This window comes from Labeo rohita, chromosome 4, assembly GCF_022985175.1.
Source record: "Labeo rohita strain BAU-BD-2019 chromosome 4, IGBB_LRoh.1.0, whole genome shotgun sequence".
NCBI lineage: Eukaryota > Metazoa > Chordata > Actinopteri > Cypriniformes > Cyprinidae > Labeo > Labeo rohita.
Window position 1 is genome coordinate 23,327,180 of NC_066872.1, and position 17,774 is coordinate 23,344,953.

General features: G+C 34.0%; 1 protein-coding gene and 1 long non-coding RNA gene across 5 annotated transcripts in view; one reads left to right on the forward strand and one right to left on the reverse strand.

Moving 5' to 3' along the window:
- The window catches only part of LOC127164580 (uncharacterized), an 83,607-nt gene that overhangs the window by 1,981 nt on the left and 63,852 nt on the right, over positions 1 to 17,774 (forward strand). The window contains exons 2-3 of the long non-coding RNA XR_007827679.1: positions 5,958 to 6,049; positions 13,662 to 13,753. This is a non-coding gene — a long non-coding RNA (uncharacterized LOC127164580). The remainder of the gene's footprint in view (positions 1 to 5,957; positions 6,050 to 13,661; positions 13,754 to 17,774) is intronic.
- gramd4a (GRAM domain containing 4a) overlaps positions 6,154 to 17,774 on the reverse strand; it is a 66,774-nt gene continuing 55,153 nt past the window's right edge. For 3 of the 4 annotated variants that reach the window (XM_051108578.1, XM_051108580.1, XM_051108581.1), the window contains 7 exons: positions 15,910 to 16,064; positions 15,691 to 15,708; positions 13,730 to 13,874; positions 13,469 to 13,562; positions 13,231 to 13,321; positions 11,230 to 11,298; positions 6,154 to 10,530 (listed from right to left, as the gene is read on the reverse strand). In XM_051108578.1, coding sequence (XP_050964535.1) covers positions 10,432 to 10,530; positions 11,230 to 11,298; positions 13,231 to 13,321; positions 13,469 to 13,562; positions 13,730 to 13,874; positions 15,691 to 15,708; positions 15,910 to 16,064 — 671 coding nt within the window. In that variant the 3' untranslated portion in view covers positions 6,154 to 10,431. The remainder of the gene's footprint in view (positions 10,531 to 11,229; positions 11,299 to 13,230; positions 13,322 to 13,468; positions 13,563 to 13,729; positions 13,875 to 15,690; positions 15,709 to 15,909; positions 16,065 to 17,774) is intronic. The other variant, XM_051108579.1, reaches the window with a different exon arrangement.

Genomic DNA, 17,774 nt, shown 5'->3' on the forward strand with positions numbered 1-17,774 from the left:
CCAGTTCTCCAGCGCCACCATTTTCCAGAACTGCAACCTACCTGGAGTCTTCAGAAGTATAATGTGTCAGGTTCTCAGAGACTTTGCTTGGTAAAAAATCCTAAAAAATGCCCCTGACTTAATAAGAATAACAAGCTGACGTCTTGTGAAATACATGAAGACAGTTTTTTTATATGCTTTAGAGACAGATAAGTTGAGAGTGACTCTTGAAGGACAAGCATCACATCCTCTTGTACCTCTGATTCAAGAATTTATCTTCTAAAATCTGGCAGTAAGTTTTGGGAGTTCATTTTAGTCCATCTCTGCAAGTCAGACTTTTCAGGATAAGAGACTAAACATGAACTCCCAAAACTTAATCAGAGGCACAAGAGGATGTGATGCTTGTCCTTCAAGAGTCACTCTCAACTTATCTGTCTCTAAAGCATATAAAAAAACTGTCTTCATGTATTTCACAACACGTCAGCTTGTTATTCTTATTAAGTAAGGGGCATTTTTTAGGATTTTTTACCAAGCAAAGTCTCTGAGAACCTGACACATTGCACTTCTGAAGACTCCAGGTAGGTTGCAGTTCTGGAAAATGGTGGCGCTGGAGACTAAACGGTTCCTGATGGTGTCACACCTAATTCTTCACCTTAATTCCTAATTCTTTTGCAGTTAACATGCATCTTTTCTTCTCCACCTGTTTTTTCTGACCATGCAGACTCAACAAGCATTTCTCTGTCCAATGGTCAAGCCTTAACTTTGCAAATTCTTGTAATGCATTAGTATTGCATTCTTCTCATGGGCATTTAATAATTTGGACTTTTCAGTCTGGGTTAAATATCTTTTTTGGCTCATTTTAGCTGTAAACGAAAACATGCCTAATAATCCTGCACACCTGAATATAAGGAGTTTTTCACTTCCAGCCTTCACGGACAATTATACATCACATATAAATGATTAAATACAAAATTAACAGTAGTTACTAAGACTGATGTGGTTTGGAATTGGTAAAATGTGTTTGGAAAAAAAATATGACCAGAATATCAACATGCCTAATAATTCTGCACACAGTGTATTGCCTATACCTATTTCTGTATATACATAAAATTGGCATATTTGGATATATGGATGCTTTTACTTGACACAGCTAATGCGTTTTAAATAAAAAAACATATTATCACATTTAGAGTAGTTGGTTGCTAAGGCGTCCTGTTTGCTTACAATCCATGTCAAAGTAATTTTAAGTTTTATCATGTATATAGAGTAGGTTTACTGTAACTTCATAACAGATGATCAGAACTGCACATCACAGTCTCTTCTCAGCTCCACAGAGCAGATTTTTCTTCTCTTTTCTCCCTGCTCTCTTGTAAGGGTCTGTTAGATGCCTTTCACATGTCTTTCTCAAAAGATCCTTCAAAGGTTCTTTAGTCATCGTTTTTTTTAGTTCACATTTTATTTAACGCTTTATGTAATTCCTTGTAATTGTTAGTTATTTTCTGCTCGTTTTCTTTATTTTTAACCAGGATTAGCAGGTTGTATTTCTTTTTTATTTTATAAAAAATGATTGTCTTTCTATTTTTTTTTCTAGCTTGTTGTGAAACGTTTTTCAAAAGAGTAGCTGGATTTTTGTTTAAACCTCAGATGATCAATGCTCATTTGTATCTTTGCCAGCACAGTTTATGTTCATTAGCTTTGGTGTCTTTATTTACTTTTTGCATATGTTGCAATGGTATGTCATACAATTCCTAGCATGATTTTTATCTAGATTTTTGAATTTTATGAGATGTCATTAAGTAGTGTGCATCAGCTCTTCTATGAAGTTCCTATGGATATTCTATTCAGCACCGAGTTAGCAGTCGGTTTTGAGTGAGTGAGTGCTTATGGTCATGTCCCTGCGCTGCTGTTGCCACTTTTAACATTTGTCTGTAAAATATGGGTGACTCATAAGTTGTGAAATGACTATGGCATGGCCTCCTAATGCAATAGCAGGGTCACCTCTGCCACAAAGATGATGATTGCCACATCATTCAACAACCCGGCATCAATCTGTGTGTCCGTTATTGGCCTCCAGAGATGTCCCAAACCCTCTGTCATATCCTTTTCTCTCCCCCACATATCCCTCAACCTCTCCTCTCTACCCTCTGATCATCTAGTCTACTCTCCATCAGATGATGATGGATCTGAAGCGTCACAGAATCACCATGTTCCTCACCATTTACAAACTGCCCTGTCAAAAGCGACATAGAGGTCACGCTTGCCAAAAATACCCTGCCTTCATCATCATTTGAAACTTTTAAGTCATTATTCACTGAAAATCTTGAATTCCACAAAAGTTCTGAAAGCTTATCCTTGAAAGAAAAAAAGCTTTTCACTGTGTCGCCATTGGCAATAAATAGCACTGATTCAGGCTGCATGGATAATTTCATTAGAGGTACCACAAATAGATACTTTTATGATAATTGAGTTAAATTGGCTCATTAGAAACATACTTAACCCTAAAGCCTACTGTATGATATTCATAGCACAAATTTCCAAGGCCTCTAAATCAACATGATCAAAACTTTACTGAATTTTTTAAGGGGGTTCAAGCATGTAGCACTGAGGTCTGTGGTCCTATGTCATAGAGTGAAAGAGGTTCAAAGACAGCCGTTGTCATGGTCTTGTCAAGTCAAGTCAAGTCACCTTTATTTATATACCGCCTTTAACAATACAGAATTGCGACAAGGCGGCTGTACAGTATTAAATAGGAAACAGTACATCAACAATGCCAAAGGCAATATTAAACACTCACTTTATAGGTAAAGGTAGTTAATCAAAAACAATAAAATAAAATGCAATATTGTGTCTTGTGACCAAAAAAAGCCTACGATCTTTTTCTGACAGTGTCAGAAATTCAGCCTGATCATCGCAAGGTGTGTTTGCTGCCACGATCCACGTTTACTGACCAGCCAATAAAAATACGACATAATATCAACGTGACATGGTGCTAAAACTTAAAATTGCTTACCTCAAGCTCCTATTCCTTCCTCTTTCGCTGCTTCCACTTTTTTTCAGCACACATAAAAACTGAAACTGCCAAAGTGTGATTTATTATGCTCTTTTGTTTACCACTAGCGCATGCTGATGACGTTTTACGCTGCGATCAAAAGTACGAAATCGCTCATAACTCTTAAACCATCAGTCACAGACTCAAGTGTCTCATGTCGCTGGAATCCTCAGATTTGATCACGAGCCTAGCAAAACTTTCACGTATTTTGAATTTTTTTGAAAAACCTGCTTTTATTAGTCCTAGGTTTTCGCCAGATTGGAACCAAAACAGTGCACAAAGATTCCCTGGAGAGTGAGTATCAATAATTATCAAAAAAAAGTTGAACTTTCGACTCACCGTCGCAAAGGGATGCCAAAACGTTCGAAGAAGGGCCACTTTTAGTAAAATACCTACAACTCCTAAATGGAATAAGATATCTTTGCCAAACTCAGAACACTTGTGTAGGAGCTCAATCTGAGGCTACAGGACAAAATTTGCGAAGCTTAGCTACTTTGTGGCGCTATAAGAGGGGAAAAACAACATAAAATGGCTAGATACCTATGCAACCATTTGTCCTACCAACATAAAAATTGCTGAGCACGGTCTTGATGCAAAGTGCCACAAGTGTCTATAAGGACATTCGTATATTTCAAAAAAAACATGGCCGCCATTAGTCGATGAATTTTGAGCGCCTATTAGACAAGGTTAATAGAGGCCGATCGGAATGAAACATGGTGGGCCCATTTGACTAATGGCCCCAAAGGTCTGTGAGAAATTTGAAAGAAATCGGCCACTGGGGGGGCGATATCGTATGATATGCACAATATCATACGATGTGCGATATGCACAATATTCATATCGTATGATAGAACTCCTCATTCCGGACAACTTTGCCTCTAGAACCACTCCTGTCAATCAGATCAATTGTTAATAACCAGTGTAATCAATAATCAGTCACCAAGGCTCACCCCAGTCGGCCTGACGGGGGCACTACAATTCCTAAACTCCTAAACCGTCAGTGGCGGGCTTAAGTGTCTTATGTTGTTGGAATCCTCAGATTCGACCGTCACCCTGGTAACATTTTCGGGTATTTTGGAATTTTTTGGAAAATGTAAAAAAAATCGTAAACTAGTCTTAGGTTTTTCGCCCGATCGGAACCAAACAAGTGCAGAAAGATTCTCTGGAGAGTGAGTATCAATAATTATCAAGAAAGAACGTTCACCTCACCATGACAAAGGGTCGTCAAAACGTTAAAAAGGGGCAGCGCCACTTTTAGTAAAATTCCTATAACTCCTGAACTGAATGAGATATCTTTGTCAGAACACTTATGTAAGAACTCAATGGCCGTTTCTCAAATGGAAGGCAGCATCCTCCGGAGGTCACATTTGTAGGCTGCATACATCATAAAGAGGATCTTATTTTATAATATTAACAGTTATAAATTTTACCATTAATCTTAGTGAAGTGTAAATTGTTGTGATATGCTTATGACTCGCGAATGTAATGCTGAAATAAACTGGGATTGATGACGTATACAGCCTGCTAATATGACTTCCGGAGGATGCAACCTTCCGGTTGAGAAACGGCCAATCTGAGCTTACGGGACAAAAATCGCGGAGCTTGGCCACTTGGTGGCACTATAAGAGGGGAAAGACAACATAAAATGGCTAGATACCTATGCAATCATTTGTCCTATTAACATTAAAATTGTTGAGCACGGTCTTGGCGATATTGGGGGTTGATATTGTATTTTTAACGATTGTACATTGCATGTTTTTTCACGCACACAGGCAAAATATTCATATTATATGATAGAACTACTCATTCCTGATAACTTTGCTCATCCTCTAGAACCACTGCTGTCAATCAAATTGTTTGTTAATAACCAGTGTAATCAATAATCAGTGTTATTCATTTCACCTGTCAGTAGTCATAATGTTATACCTGATCGGTGTACATTTTTTAGTCATGCTGCTAAGAGGACCAATGACCACAAACACACTGCAAAGTTTCAGAAGACCACAAGTGTTTGTAGAAGTTTTCATTACCTGATGGGACTCACTCTCCAATTTGTGCTCACTCTTCAAACTGCAGTGACTGACATAGTAATATCCATAGCAATGGACAGGTCAAAATAGATCCACATTAGGGCTACAGTACCCTTAATAATTTCACCATCAGTGCACCATTACCACCAAATCACCATCATTCATTTCTGGAACCATGCAGCATGCTGGGGAAAACAATCAAAAGTATCAGTTTTCTGTTTATAATAATTATAATAAAGCAAAAATCCACAAAAATATACTGGAGTAAAGAAAACTGTATTGAATTACAGTAATGAAGTTGATCTTGAAAATAACGTTTTAATAAGTCTTTTATGAATTTAATAAATTCTTTTTGTATTTTAACATACTGTAGTCACTATACACTGTCATTCTCCAAAAGAAAATCTACCTGGCTGTCACTATGGCTTCCATAATATTTTCAGTAATTGCTACTGACTCTTAAAATAGAATTTAATCATTCATCTTTTCCCCATTTTCTGAAATGAGCAATACATTGGAAAAACAACAATGTAGTTAAACATAATGATAAACAAGAAAGAACATAATATAAGTTATTCGCTCTCTATCTTGGAATGCAGCCTAGATGTAAATGTCTGTGCCAGTTTCTTGTGAAGGCTTAAGTAGATACGGACTGAATGACAGCCAGAATGTTTTAAATTGGATGGAAATTCTTCCATAAAGGCACAGCACAGGCATTGAGAACCTTTTTGGACATTAATAGGACTCTGCTGTAGGCACTTGATAACAATAATAGGCACTTGAACCTCTGCTGGAAATAACATTTGTGGTTATGTGCATTACACGCTCCACAGAGCCTTTTAAGACTACCATAATAAAAGCATTTACTGCTTTATACAGCCATATTATGTGATTTACAGGTATTTCTCTGCATGTCTATCTGGTGCTTTCAACGTCTATCTGGTGTCACCTCAGTGCCGTCTAGTGGCTGCTGGTCAAAATGTCTCAGATGGTAAGTTCACCCAAAATATGTGAATTTGAAGTAAAATGTGGGGCTTTTAAGTCAAAAATCATTCAAAAATGTACAAAATCAACAGACAGACACATATAAGTCTATACAATTAATTAATTTACTTAAATTAAAAAAGGTGTACAACACATTATGATTTAACAATATACATTGTTCTATTCAAATCAGAACAGAACATTTCTTATATTACTCTACTTTTGTATATAAATTCCTTTTTAGTCATTTGTCTTCAGACAGCCAGAAAAAACACATAACAAATAATAACAATAATTCACATCTGTCAGATGAGCTCTGTAAATGTTATTTTGCAGCGAAAATATTGTGAAAATAGCAAACATTTACACAGTTAACAAATACTTTATCAACTACTGCCAACTTGAGCACCTCCAGATACACAATGACATTTGATGCTTAGTTAAACAGCCCAACACAGCGTGTTGCTTTTAAAATGTATATTGTGTGTATGAACCTCATGAACAAGCGTCATATTCCACCACTAAATTAAAAAAAGGAAAGAAATTAGGATCAAGCAAGTGATTTTTTTTTTTCATTGTGAAATTATTCAATTAAGTATCCCCAAAATTCTCACTACCTAGTGCAAAAAGGAAAAGAAAAGAACAAAAAAAACACACTAAAATTTGCATAAATTTAAGGCAGTACAATATTACCATGACGTATAAATAATTCAAAAGCTGCAAAATGTAATGTCTATTCCATTTTCTTTCACATTTGAATGAAATATGACCTGGGCATGTACTGTATTAATTTACTCATAATCAGTTTCTACGTTCTGATACATTTTCTAAAAGCATTTGTACCCAAAACCGTAAGAAGATGAGAAAAAAAAAAAAGACAAAAATGATATTGTTCCAGTTTTCACACCCCTGGGCTGGGCCGGTTAGCAGGGATCAAACTGGTCTGGACTGGATTTAGACCCAGCCTGTGTAAACATCAGTTTAAGACAGACAATGTTAAAGAAGAGTAGTTAAAGAAACAACATTTGGCAAAACTATTAGTTACCCGATTCATTCTGTGCTTCATTAGTGCAATCCAACACAACAGCCATCATGCGGGAGACTTCCAAAAGCTCTAAAGGGCCTTTGGTAAAATACACTGATTCATCTTTGGGAGCTGAGCAACATTCAACAGTCCCTCATGTGTTTGAGTAAACTAACAGATGTATGGGAAGACAAAGTATGAACAGTATTTTCTCATAAAATGGTGATCTTTGGAATGTCTTAGATGTGGCCCTGAACATTAATTTTCAGCTACTTATTTAAATGACCTCTTAATGTTATAGTGTGTCTGTGCAAAAAAGCTCTTCTGTTGCGGGTAGACGACCGAAAAGTGCGGCCCACTATAAATACAATTATACAATTCATTCATTTAGATTTCTCTTATATTCAAAAATGGAACTTGTTATGGTAAATTGCAAAATTAGAGGCTATTGCCATTGTATGGCATTTACCACTACATCCATCAAGGAGATGTCTTGTTGACTTGTTGTGCCAAAGGATGGTTATCAATATTTCATACAATAGCTGTTCTGAAATAATTATAGCTGAAGGTCAACCATTTTCCCCCTAATGTTAATTAAACCAAAAGCAATCAAATATTGTAGTTAATGGTGTCTGGTTCAAGATGAGCGCAAAGGGTGAATCTCACAAAAACTGAAATATTTTCAAGTCATATTTTGCCTTTAACCTCTTTGCTTTTTTTTTAAAAAAAAAAACATTACTTTTATTATCCTAAATTCTCATTACCGTAATGTGGAAAAAATCTCATTTACAATAAAAAATAAAGTACATAATAAGTCTCTTAGCATTCTTTTGATTTTGGAGTAAAATATGATCTGGATATTTCTCAGTGAGATTCACCCCAAAAATTGTTAAAGGAACACGCACTATTTTTGAAAATAGGCTTATTTTCCAACTCCCCCTAGAGTTAAACAGTTGAGTTTTACGGTTTTCAAATCCATTCAGCCGATCTCTGGAGGTAGCACTTTTATCATAGCTTAGCATAGATCATTGAATCTGATTAGACCGTTAGCACATCGCTAAAAAATGACCAAAGAGTTTTGATATTTTTACTATTTAAAATTCAACTCTTCTGTAGTTACATTGCATACTAAAACCGACGGAAAAAGAAAAGTTGCGATTTTCTAAGGCGATATGGCTAGGAACTGTACTCTCATTCTGGCGTAATAATAAACGCTGATAGCACACGTACATCTCGGAGACGTCTATTTGACGTCTGCATTTAAATAGACATCTTTTAGATGTCTTTAAGATGTTTATTATTTAAAATGTATGTAAAACTGACATCTTACAGATGTCTGCCAGACGTTTGTACACAGCAGATGCTTTCCAGATCAAGAGATCTTTAACAGACATCTTGCAGACGTACGGGGGCTATGTGGGAAGGAACTTTGCTGCTAGCAAAGGCTAACTTCCGTCAACATAACCAAAGTGACCACCCGCTAGCACAGGGAGACTATTTTCAGACACTGCGTAATATCATTACGCCTGCTGCACCCATGGTACGGCAGCAAAGTTCCTTCATTATTACGCCGGAATGAGAGTATAGTTCCTAGCCATATCAGTCTAGAAAATCGCAGCTTTTCATTTTCCGTCTGTCTTAGACTTCTAGTACAGAAGTGTCAAGTTTTAAAAAGGAAAAATATCAAAACTCTTTGGTCATTTTTGAGCGAGATGCTAACGGTCTAATCAGATTCAATGATCTATGCTAAGCTGTGCTAAAAGTGCTTCCGCCAGACCCAGAGATCGGCTGAATGGATTCCAAAAAGGTAAAACTCAACTGTTTAACTCTAGGGGAGTTGGAAAACGAGCCTATTTTCAAAAATAGTGGCGTGTTCCTTTAAGCGTAGAATAAGATTGTCGTCAAGATGAGTTTAGAGTCGCTTTTGTGAACATAAAATGTTCTAAGACTTTTCTGTACTGAATTTAACTTCATTTAGTAACAGTTTAAAGTGACAAAACATTAACAAGTAATTCATCTTTAAGACAGACATACGTGAAATACTTGGTAAAAAATGTTCAGTAGCACTTTATTTTACAGTCTTGTTCTTTATGTATGTACTACATACTTAGTATTAATTATACAGCTAACCCTAAACCTAAATTTAACCCATATTAAGTCCAAGTAGTTACCTTATACTATTACTCAGTACTTGCTTGTGTAAGTACACAGTTAAGTGTACTACTGCAAAATAAAGTGCGACCAAATCAACACCCTTCATATCTAGTGATTTCATATCAATGATTCCACTGACTGCTACAACATCATGACATTACAATTTAAAAGAAAGGCATTTTAAACCATTTAAAACTACACTTTCCCAAAGTTAACTTTGGGAAGGTGTTCTGCTAAAAAGACATGAAGCACACTTTGCTGAGAGGTGAGATTTAAGTGAGTTTGTGTGTGTGTTTTGCGCACACAACAATGTAAACAAATGTAAAGAAAAAACAAGGCTTTGTTTATCAGTCTTAAAGGTCATTTGCACTGATAGTGATTTGCAGTGACAAAGTTCATTTGCATTCATTTTCAATAAAAGTTTTCAATTCCTGGCAATTTTATAACTGACCTGCTGACCACTAGCGTAAAATAAATTTGAGCTGAGAAGGTCAAGATCAAAAACTGTGCACAAAACGAACTATACTTTTATGTTTCCTCAAATTGCTGAAGTCTGGTTTAAAAAAAAATAATAACTTTGTCATTTTTTTGCTGCAAACCACTGTAAGTGCAAACACACCTTATAATAAAATTACTGCAAAATTACTTTTTTATATTAATCAGTATTTTTGTCTTGTATTTCCGTATAAAATATCAAAATTTTGTTTAAAAACAAATTTAATTGAGAAGGAAAATACTTTGTTTCAGAAAAGCATATCTTAAATTAGTTTTTTGATTTGGTTTTACCTAACAAATTGTGGTCAATTGGCTTTTTTAAAACAAAAATACTGATTAAGACTTTTAATTCAGTGTTTAAAGTGTTAAAGACCATCCTGTGTGATTGGCTTTCTTAACAAAACCTCCCTGTAACGTCTTCCAGGCTAAAAGCAGACATGAAATCTGAATCACCGAGAGACGAGTACAAAACACAAGTCTGTACACTGATCAGTGTGCTCATTTTTAAAAAGCCAAAAAGGTCACAGTCACATGATGAGAAGCCGCCCGCATCCCTAAGGTTGGTAAAGTCTCTGCTTTGAGATGCAGAACCCTCGCTGGAATGTCAGCTCGCTGAATCTCCTGCCCAAATTACGGTCTGTTAAAGTTAACCAGACAGGAAACACTGGTCTTGTCTTTTTCCAAATGAGATATCCTCCAGAAGGATAAAGGGCGAGTTACGTCTCAGGGTTGGCTGTGGTCATGATCTTCATGTACTGGGTAAAGATCGTCTCAAAGGCCTCGTCTCTGTGTATCATGGCACCAAAGACCAGTGGCTGCGAGAACAAGATCAAGAGTTTCACTGTCAGACTTTACTTAGTTATTAATCAAAGCAACAAGACAGACAGCCTAACTGTTTTAATGAGGGTAGTAAAGTATATCCAACTTTAGGAGCATACATATAGTACATTGACAATGCGATATGTGACCCTGGACCACAAAATCAGTTGTAAGTAGCATGACTGGTTTTTCTTTTATGCCAAAAATCATTAGGATATTAAGTAAAGATCATGTTTTATGAAGATATTTTGTAAATTCTGTATGGTAAATATATCAAAACTTAATTTTTGATTAGTAATATGCTTTGCTAAGATCTTCATTTGTTCAAGTTTAAAGGTGATTTTTTTTTTGGCACCCTCAGATTCCAGATTTTCATCCAAATATTGTCATATCCTAACAAACCAAACATCATTGGAAAGATTTCAGTTGATGTATAAATCTCAATTTTCAAAAACTGACCCATATGACTGGTTTTGTGGTCCTTGGTTACATATATACTATACAGCATATCCCAACTGCTTGAATGCTTATATTGTCGCAAAATGTATACTATTTTATCGCCCAGCTCTAATCTGCTAAATGCAACTTTTAGGCATGACGATATTATAAATATTAACAGCATGATTTTCTGTAAAGCTTAAAACAATGTGTATTAAAAAAGCGGTGTACAAATAAATTGAACTTGACTTGACTACCTTCTGCGTTGACGGGGTGGCAATAGAAATGCCCATTCCAGACCCAGGGAGAACTGATAAAACTTTATACTGTGGAAAAAGAAATCCAAGAGTTAATCTAATTGTAATTGTACAAACTCTTTAAAAATGACCTTTTTCCTCAATACATATTCAACCTGATCTATTAAATATAGTAACAAAATGGTGTAACATGGGGTGGGGGGTATTATGAATACAACATAGTCCATGTGGAAAAAAAAGTGCTACTTAATATACTAAAAATTATGGGTAACACTAGTATTTCACAATGTTAAGTAGCTACTTATTATCATGAATATTATTAGCATATTGGCTGTTTATTAGTACTTATAAAGCACATAATCTGCATGACCATATTCTACATCCCTAATCCTAAATTTAACAACTATCTTACTAACTATTAACAAGTAGCAAATTAGTAGTTTATTGAGGCAAAAGTTGTAGTTAATGGTTTGTTAATAGAGAGAATTGGACCTTAAAATAAAGTGTGACCAAATTAGGCTTTACAGTAGTCAACATTTGAAGTGGATCAAAAATGTTCATGAACGTTGTCCTAAGATTTTAGGACAACTTTTTTTTCAAAAAAAGTATTTAGTTACCACTTGTAGTACACTTGAATCCATCTTTAATACACTAGTACACTCAACTGTACTACAAGTGGTAACTAAATACATTTTTTGAATACAGAGATAGAATGTTAAAAGCACATTTTGGTTCATATTCATAGTGTCCCAAAACTGTACATTTGAGTACACTTAGATATTTTTAAGATTATCATAAGAAGTACTAGAGAATCATTTTTAGTATATTAAGTACAAAATTAGTGCGTGAAAATAAAGCATTTTAAGTACATAATAGAAGTGTACATTTTTTCTTCAACCTGTTAATTTGGATCAACTTCACCATCATGAAAATTAAAAAAAAGTTTATTATTGTTCTGTCATCAAAATTCCAAACCTGTAGTTTTGCCTTCTGTTAAAAACAGAAGATATTTGAAAAATGTTTGAAACCAAACAGTTGATGGTAGCCACTGAATGCCGTAGTATTTTTTCCACACTATGAAAGTCAATGGCTACCGCCAACTGTTTGGTTACTAAACATTCTTCAAAATATCTTCTTTCGTGTTCAATAGAAGAAAGAAACTTATACAAGTTTAAAAAAAATAAGTAAATAACGACAGAATGACAGAGAGGCTGGAACTACACAGCTTTTCCCCAGATTTTTGGCTGGTTTTCAGTCTGGACATGTTTGACACCAGCTGACGAAATTCATTGTCAGTCTGCAAATTCTGTTGCTCCAAACTGCAAATCTGAACAAAAGTCATGCATTGTATTCCATTTATTAAGTATGAGAATTTCATTATTTTCAGTATTAAGTATTTGCATGTTAATTTTATTATAGCTGAATTATATTATATATGTTTCAGATTAAAATGAGCTTTCCTGTAGCTCAAACAGTAGAGCATGGGTGCTAGCAACACCAATGTATAAATGTGTACCTTGTTTTGTTTTGTTTTTTTTATGAAAAGGATCTGCCAGATGCATAAATGTAAAATGTAAATATATAATTTATAAACCTTAAAGTGTATGTATATTTAATCAAAATTGCCTTTTCATGTGAGGTTTTTAATGCAGGACTGTGTGCAGCCCATGATGCAATGCTGCCACCTGCTGTATGACACAAAGGCATAGTGCTCATATTCAATAGTCAAAGGTCCATAAAGCTAATAAAAAAAGCTATTGCTTTTTTCTGAACAGCTTTTTCTTTAGTGTTAGTAAGTGTACGCAATTTAGATTTTTTTTATTTTTTCTCGGCTTTTATACTATAGTATATAGTATAATTAATAAATTGATATAGTTTAAGTAATTTTAGTACTTAAACATTTATTTCAGACAGTTTTTTTAAGTGTTAGCTTCAGCTTTTATTTCAATTACCGATAATTTGGTTTTTCATTTTAGTTAAAAATGTCAACATTTGCACAACCTTCTGGATATCTGTGATGTCCACCAGTTTGATGACTTTGTTCTTCTTTGAAGACCCTGATCTTGAGCTGGAACTCTCAAAACACAGGTAGCTGTTGGATGGACAACCAATTATAATTATACATCAAACGATGACTGCAAATAGTGTGTGAAACTATTCATAACAGCATGAAAGAGAGTGAAAAGAAGTGCCAGCATGGCTGTGCTCAACAATCACATAATGAGCAAATGTTTCTTACTTTTCAGTGACGTAGAGCATCCCATTACGTATGTAGTCAGTTGGCATCTTCCTGTCTCTGTTTATCAGACAGCATCTCCATCCATTCTCACACACTGCAAAAGAATACAACACTAAATCAGAAATGTAAAGAGAAGTGAGTAAAAATCAGTTTGGCGCATCTAACATATGTCTGTTTCCTTTTTTCGATTTAGTTTTCAAGTGCTGTTTTTATTCGGGATGGAAAGTCTCAAGATGACAAGAAGTATAAGAGAAGTCTCACCAGGCAGAGGTCTCTCATTTTCGGGTAAGTTGAAGATCTCATGGAATGCTCCTTTCTTTGTGCTGTGTGAGCGACCACTCTCTTCCTCTCGGGTCACCCCGGCCGGGATGGTAGCTAAACTACTCCGTGATACCACCGGCTGGATCTAAACATAAAAAGGAGGGATTTTAACATAGAGAGGGAGAGAGTTGTTTTCCATTAATGTTAAGCCTTGGTGATGTCAGAAGGATAGTTGTGAGAAAACATTTTTTCATTTTATCTTCTGGAAAACATACACTAATCACACGCAGCAGAAATTCTAACATGTATTAGAAGTAAATATGGTTCATTTTGATTTCCTGTTCATTTTAAGGTCACAACTGTTCATTACTAATACTGTCAACATGATGTAGTTAGTTTTTTTAGTATGTTTGTGCATTCATGTGGGTAAGTTGGGTTTTTTGTCAGTGTAATGATGTTTTAGGAGAAGCAGCTGCCATTAATCTCATACAAAAGGACATGTAGTATTTACACTGTACGTTACAACAGTCAAACTACTTTCTTTCAGTGTTCTAAAGCCAAACATTCAACTATTTCTACCTCTAATGATCTAATACTGCACTACTGTGGAAACCAGGGTTAAACTAAAAATGAAAAAAAAAAATAATAAAAATAATAAATAAATAAATAAAATAAATACATAAATAATTACACACAAAAAATAATAATAATATATAATTAATTTACTCTATTAATAAAAACTATAATAGTATCACAATGATACTAAAATAGCACTGGTGGAAAGCAATCCTTTTTGTCTTGAATGACACTATCTATGCACACACAGAGCATACCCATCACTTAGTCTGTGAAAATGGATTCAAAATGCCATATTAGCTGTACACATTAAATTAAACTGCAGTAGTTACAGTACATAAGATTATATTAAGTAAAGCCAATTAATACGAAATACAATAGGTAGATGAGTCAGCTAATGAGATTAAGTATGACTTTTTCAATAAAATGTGAAAAGAGTAAATATTATAATAGGGTGAATTACACAAAATCTGTCAAGAAACGCCCATCTGATATTTCACCACATAATAACAAAGAAAATTGTATTTTGACAATATAGTAATATTTTTGGCAATATGGTAATGAGAATGTGTGATAGGGTTGTGGTTTATTGTCATGAAAGTGATGTCACAATGGTTAAAACTAAAACTGGGAAAGTGCTATTTTAGTATCGTTGAGATACTATTATAGTTTATAATATTATAATAAATTAATAATATATCTTTAAAAACATAATCATATATATATATATATATATATATAGTTTTATTATTATTATTATTATTATTTGTGTATTTAATTCCCAGTTTTAGTTTTTAGCATTGTGACATTGCTTTCATGACAATAAAGCACAACCCTAACACACATTCTCATTACCATAATGCCAAAAATACATTTACGTGTGTGTGGTTTTATTTATTTATTTATTTATTTATTTTTTGGTAAAATAATTTAATAAATGTAACATAAAAAAAGAAAGAAAAATACTCCTATTAGGCAAATTATAGTTGAGGACAGAAATTATAGTTTAGTACGAGTCTATTGTGTATTCACATAGTGTTCTTACTCACACAAGCATATTTCCTATATAATATGCTTAATTGTAATGAAATAAATGTAACAATAGGAAGAAAAAAACCTGAATGTTTGAAAAAAATAAATAGATGTATATTTATTTTTGGATTTTATGGTGATATACAACCAGGACATTTCTTTGGTAGATTCACCCTGTAACGTCAGTTGGACCATTGGAACTATATGGCCATTTTGATCCATTTGAGCACAGACAAAATTCATATCACGCTTTGCATCTAGATCCAAACACACAAAGGTAAAGAAAGGTCAGCTGGTTCCATCACACACACACACGCACACAGGTGCTGGCAGAAGCACATCACAAACCCTACCTTCTCACACCCAGACAGCTGAGAGAGAAAGACAACAGATTATGTGTGACTGTCATGTCAACTACCTACACTGATGTTTCCCCTACGAGGCAACACCCATCACTCTCATACACACGTATTTACAGCGTCTGACACTTTGAAACAAACGTATGACATTTAAAGTGTGAAAACACCCAGGAGGCTGGTGTTAGAGCATGACATTGTCTCTTCCTCTCTCACCCGTCGTGACACTGTGGCATTGCTACGTTCTTTCAGTTGAGGGTCGGTGGGCAGGTTGTTCCACATGATATATGGAGTGTCATATTTATCTCGGAGTTTTGGGCAGCTCTTAAACAGGAAGTCTATAATAAAGAACTTGATGCCCGCATAAAGCCCTGCCAGAGAAAAGACACACAACAGGAGAATGATAAAATAACTACAATTTTAGACTGCTGGATTTCAACACAAATATCTTTTTAGATAACTTTCATTTTATGGACCATGATGGAAGCACACTTAATTTCCTGGAATGCTCATTTGCTTAAAAAAAGAGCAAAATTTTAAGGGCTGTCAAACGATTAATCGCATACAAAATAAAAGTTTGACTTTGCCTAATATATGTGTGTGTACTGTGTGTAACTATTATGTATATATAAATACAAACACATTCATGTATATATTTAAGAAACATTTACAAGTGTATGTATTTATTATAATTGTTATATAATTTATATTACATATAAATAAAAGTATTTTGTACATAACATTTCTCTTAAATATATACAATAATTTGTGTGTAATTATATATACAAAATAATTACACACAGTACACACACATTTATTAGGCAAACTCAAACTTTTATTTTGTATGCGATTTAATTTAATAGATGCACATTACTGTTCAAAATTTGTAGGTTGAGAACACTATTTATGCTCACCAAGGCTGCATTTATTGGATCAAAAATACAGTTAAAACAGTAATATTGTGAAATAGTATTACAATTTAAAACGGCAGTTTTCTATTTTAATTAATTAGTTTGAAATATAATTTCTAGTTTTAATTAATTAGTTTGAAATATAATTTCTTTTTGTGATGACAAAGCTGAATTTTCAGCAGCCACTACTCCAGTCTTTAGTGTCACATGATCCATTTATCATTATCAATATTGAAAACAGTTGTGCTACTTAAATTTAGAGCAGCAAAACGATTAATCACGATTAATCCATTCAAAATTAAAGTTTATGCTTACATAGTATAGCTGTGTGTACTGTGTATATTTATTATGTTTATATAAACACACACACATACATGAATATATTAAGGAAAAGTATGTTAGATTTACATGTAAAATATTTATATTTATATATAATATAAATTATATACAAGTGTTTACATACAAGTACACATACAAATATTTCTAAAATATATACATATATGTGTGTATTCATATGTACATAATAAATATACACAATACACACACATATGTGACCCTGGACCACAAAAGTCGTAAGTAGCATGGGTATATTTGTATCAATAGCCAAAAATACATTGCATGGGTCAAAATGATAGATTTCTCTTTTATGCCAAAAATCTTTAAGATATTAGGAAAAAATCATGTTACATGAAGATATTTTGTAAATTTCCTACTTTAAATATATCAGTTGTATTTTTGATTAGTAATATGTATTACTAAGAACTTAATCAGATTCCAGATTTTCAAATAATTGTATCTCGGCCAAATATTGGCCCCTATCCTAACAAACATACATCAATGGAAAGCTTATTTATTCAGCTTTCAGGTGATGTATAAACCTCAATTTCAAACAATTGAGCCTTATGACTGGTTTTGTGGTTCAGGGTCACATATAGTATATACACAAACTTTTATTTTGAATCGATTAATCACGACTAATCGTTTTGCAGCTCTACTTAAATTGTGAAAACAGTAACTCTTTTACATTTTTTCCAGGATACTTTGATGAATAGAGGTTAAAACTGTATTTATTTAACTTTTTTTTAAATCAATGTTTTCTCTTTTGATTAAAAAATGCATCCATACTGGATAGAAGTATTAACTTAAAAAAAAAATTAAAAAGAACAAACG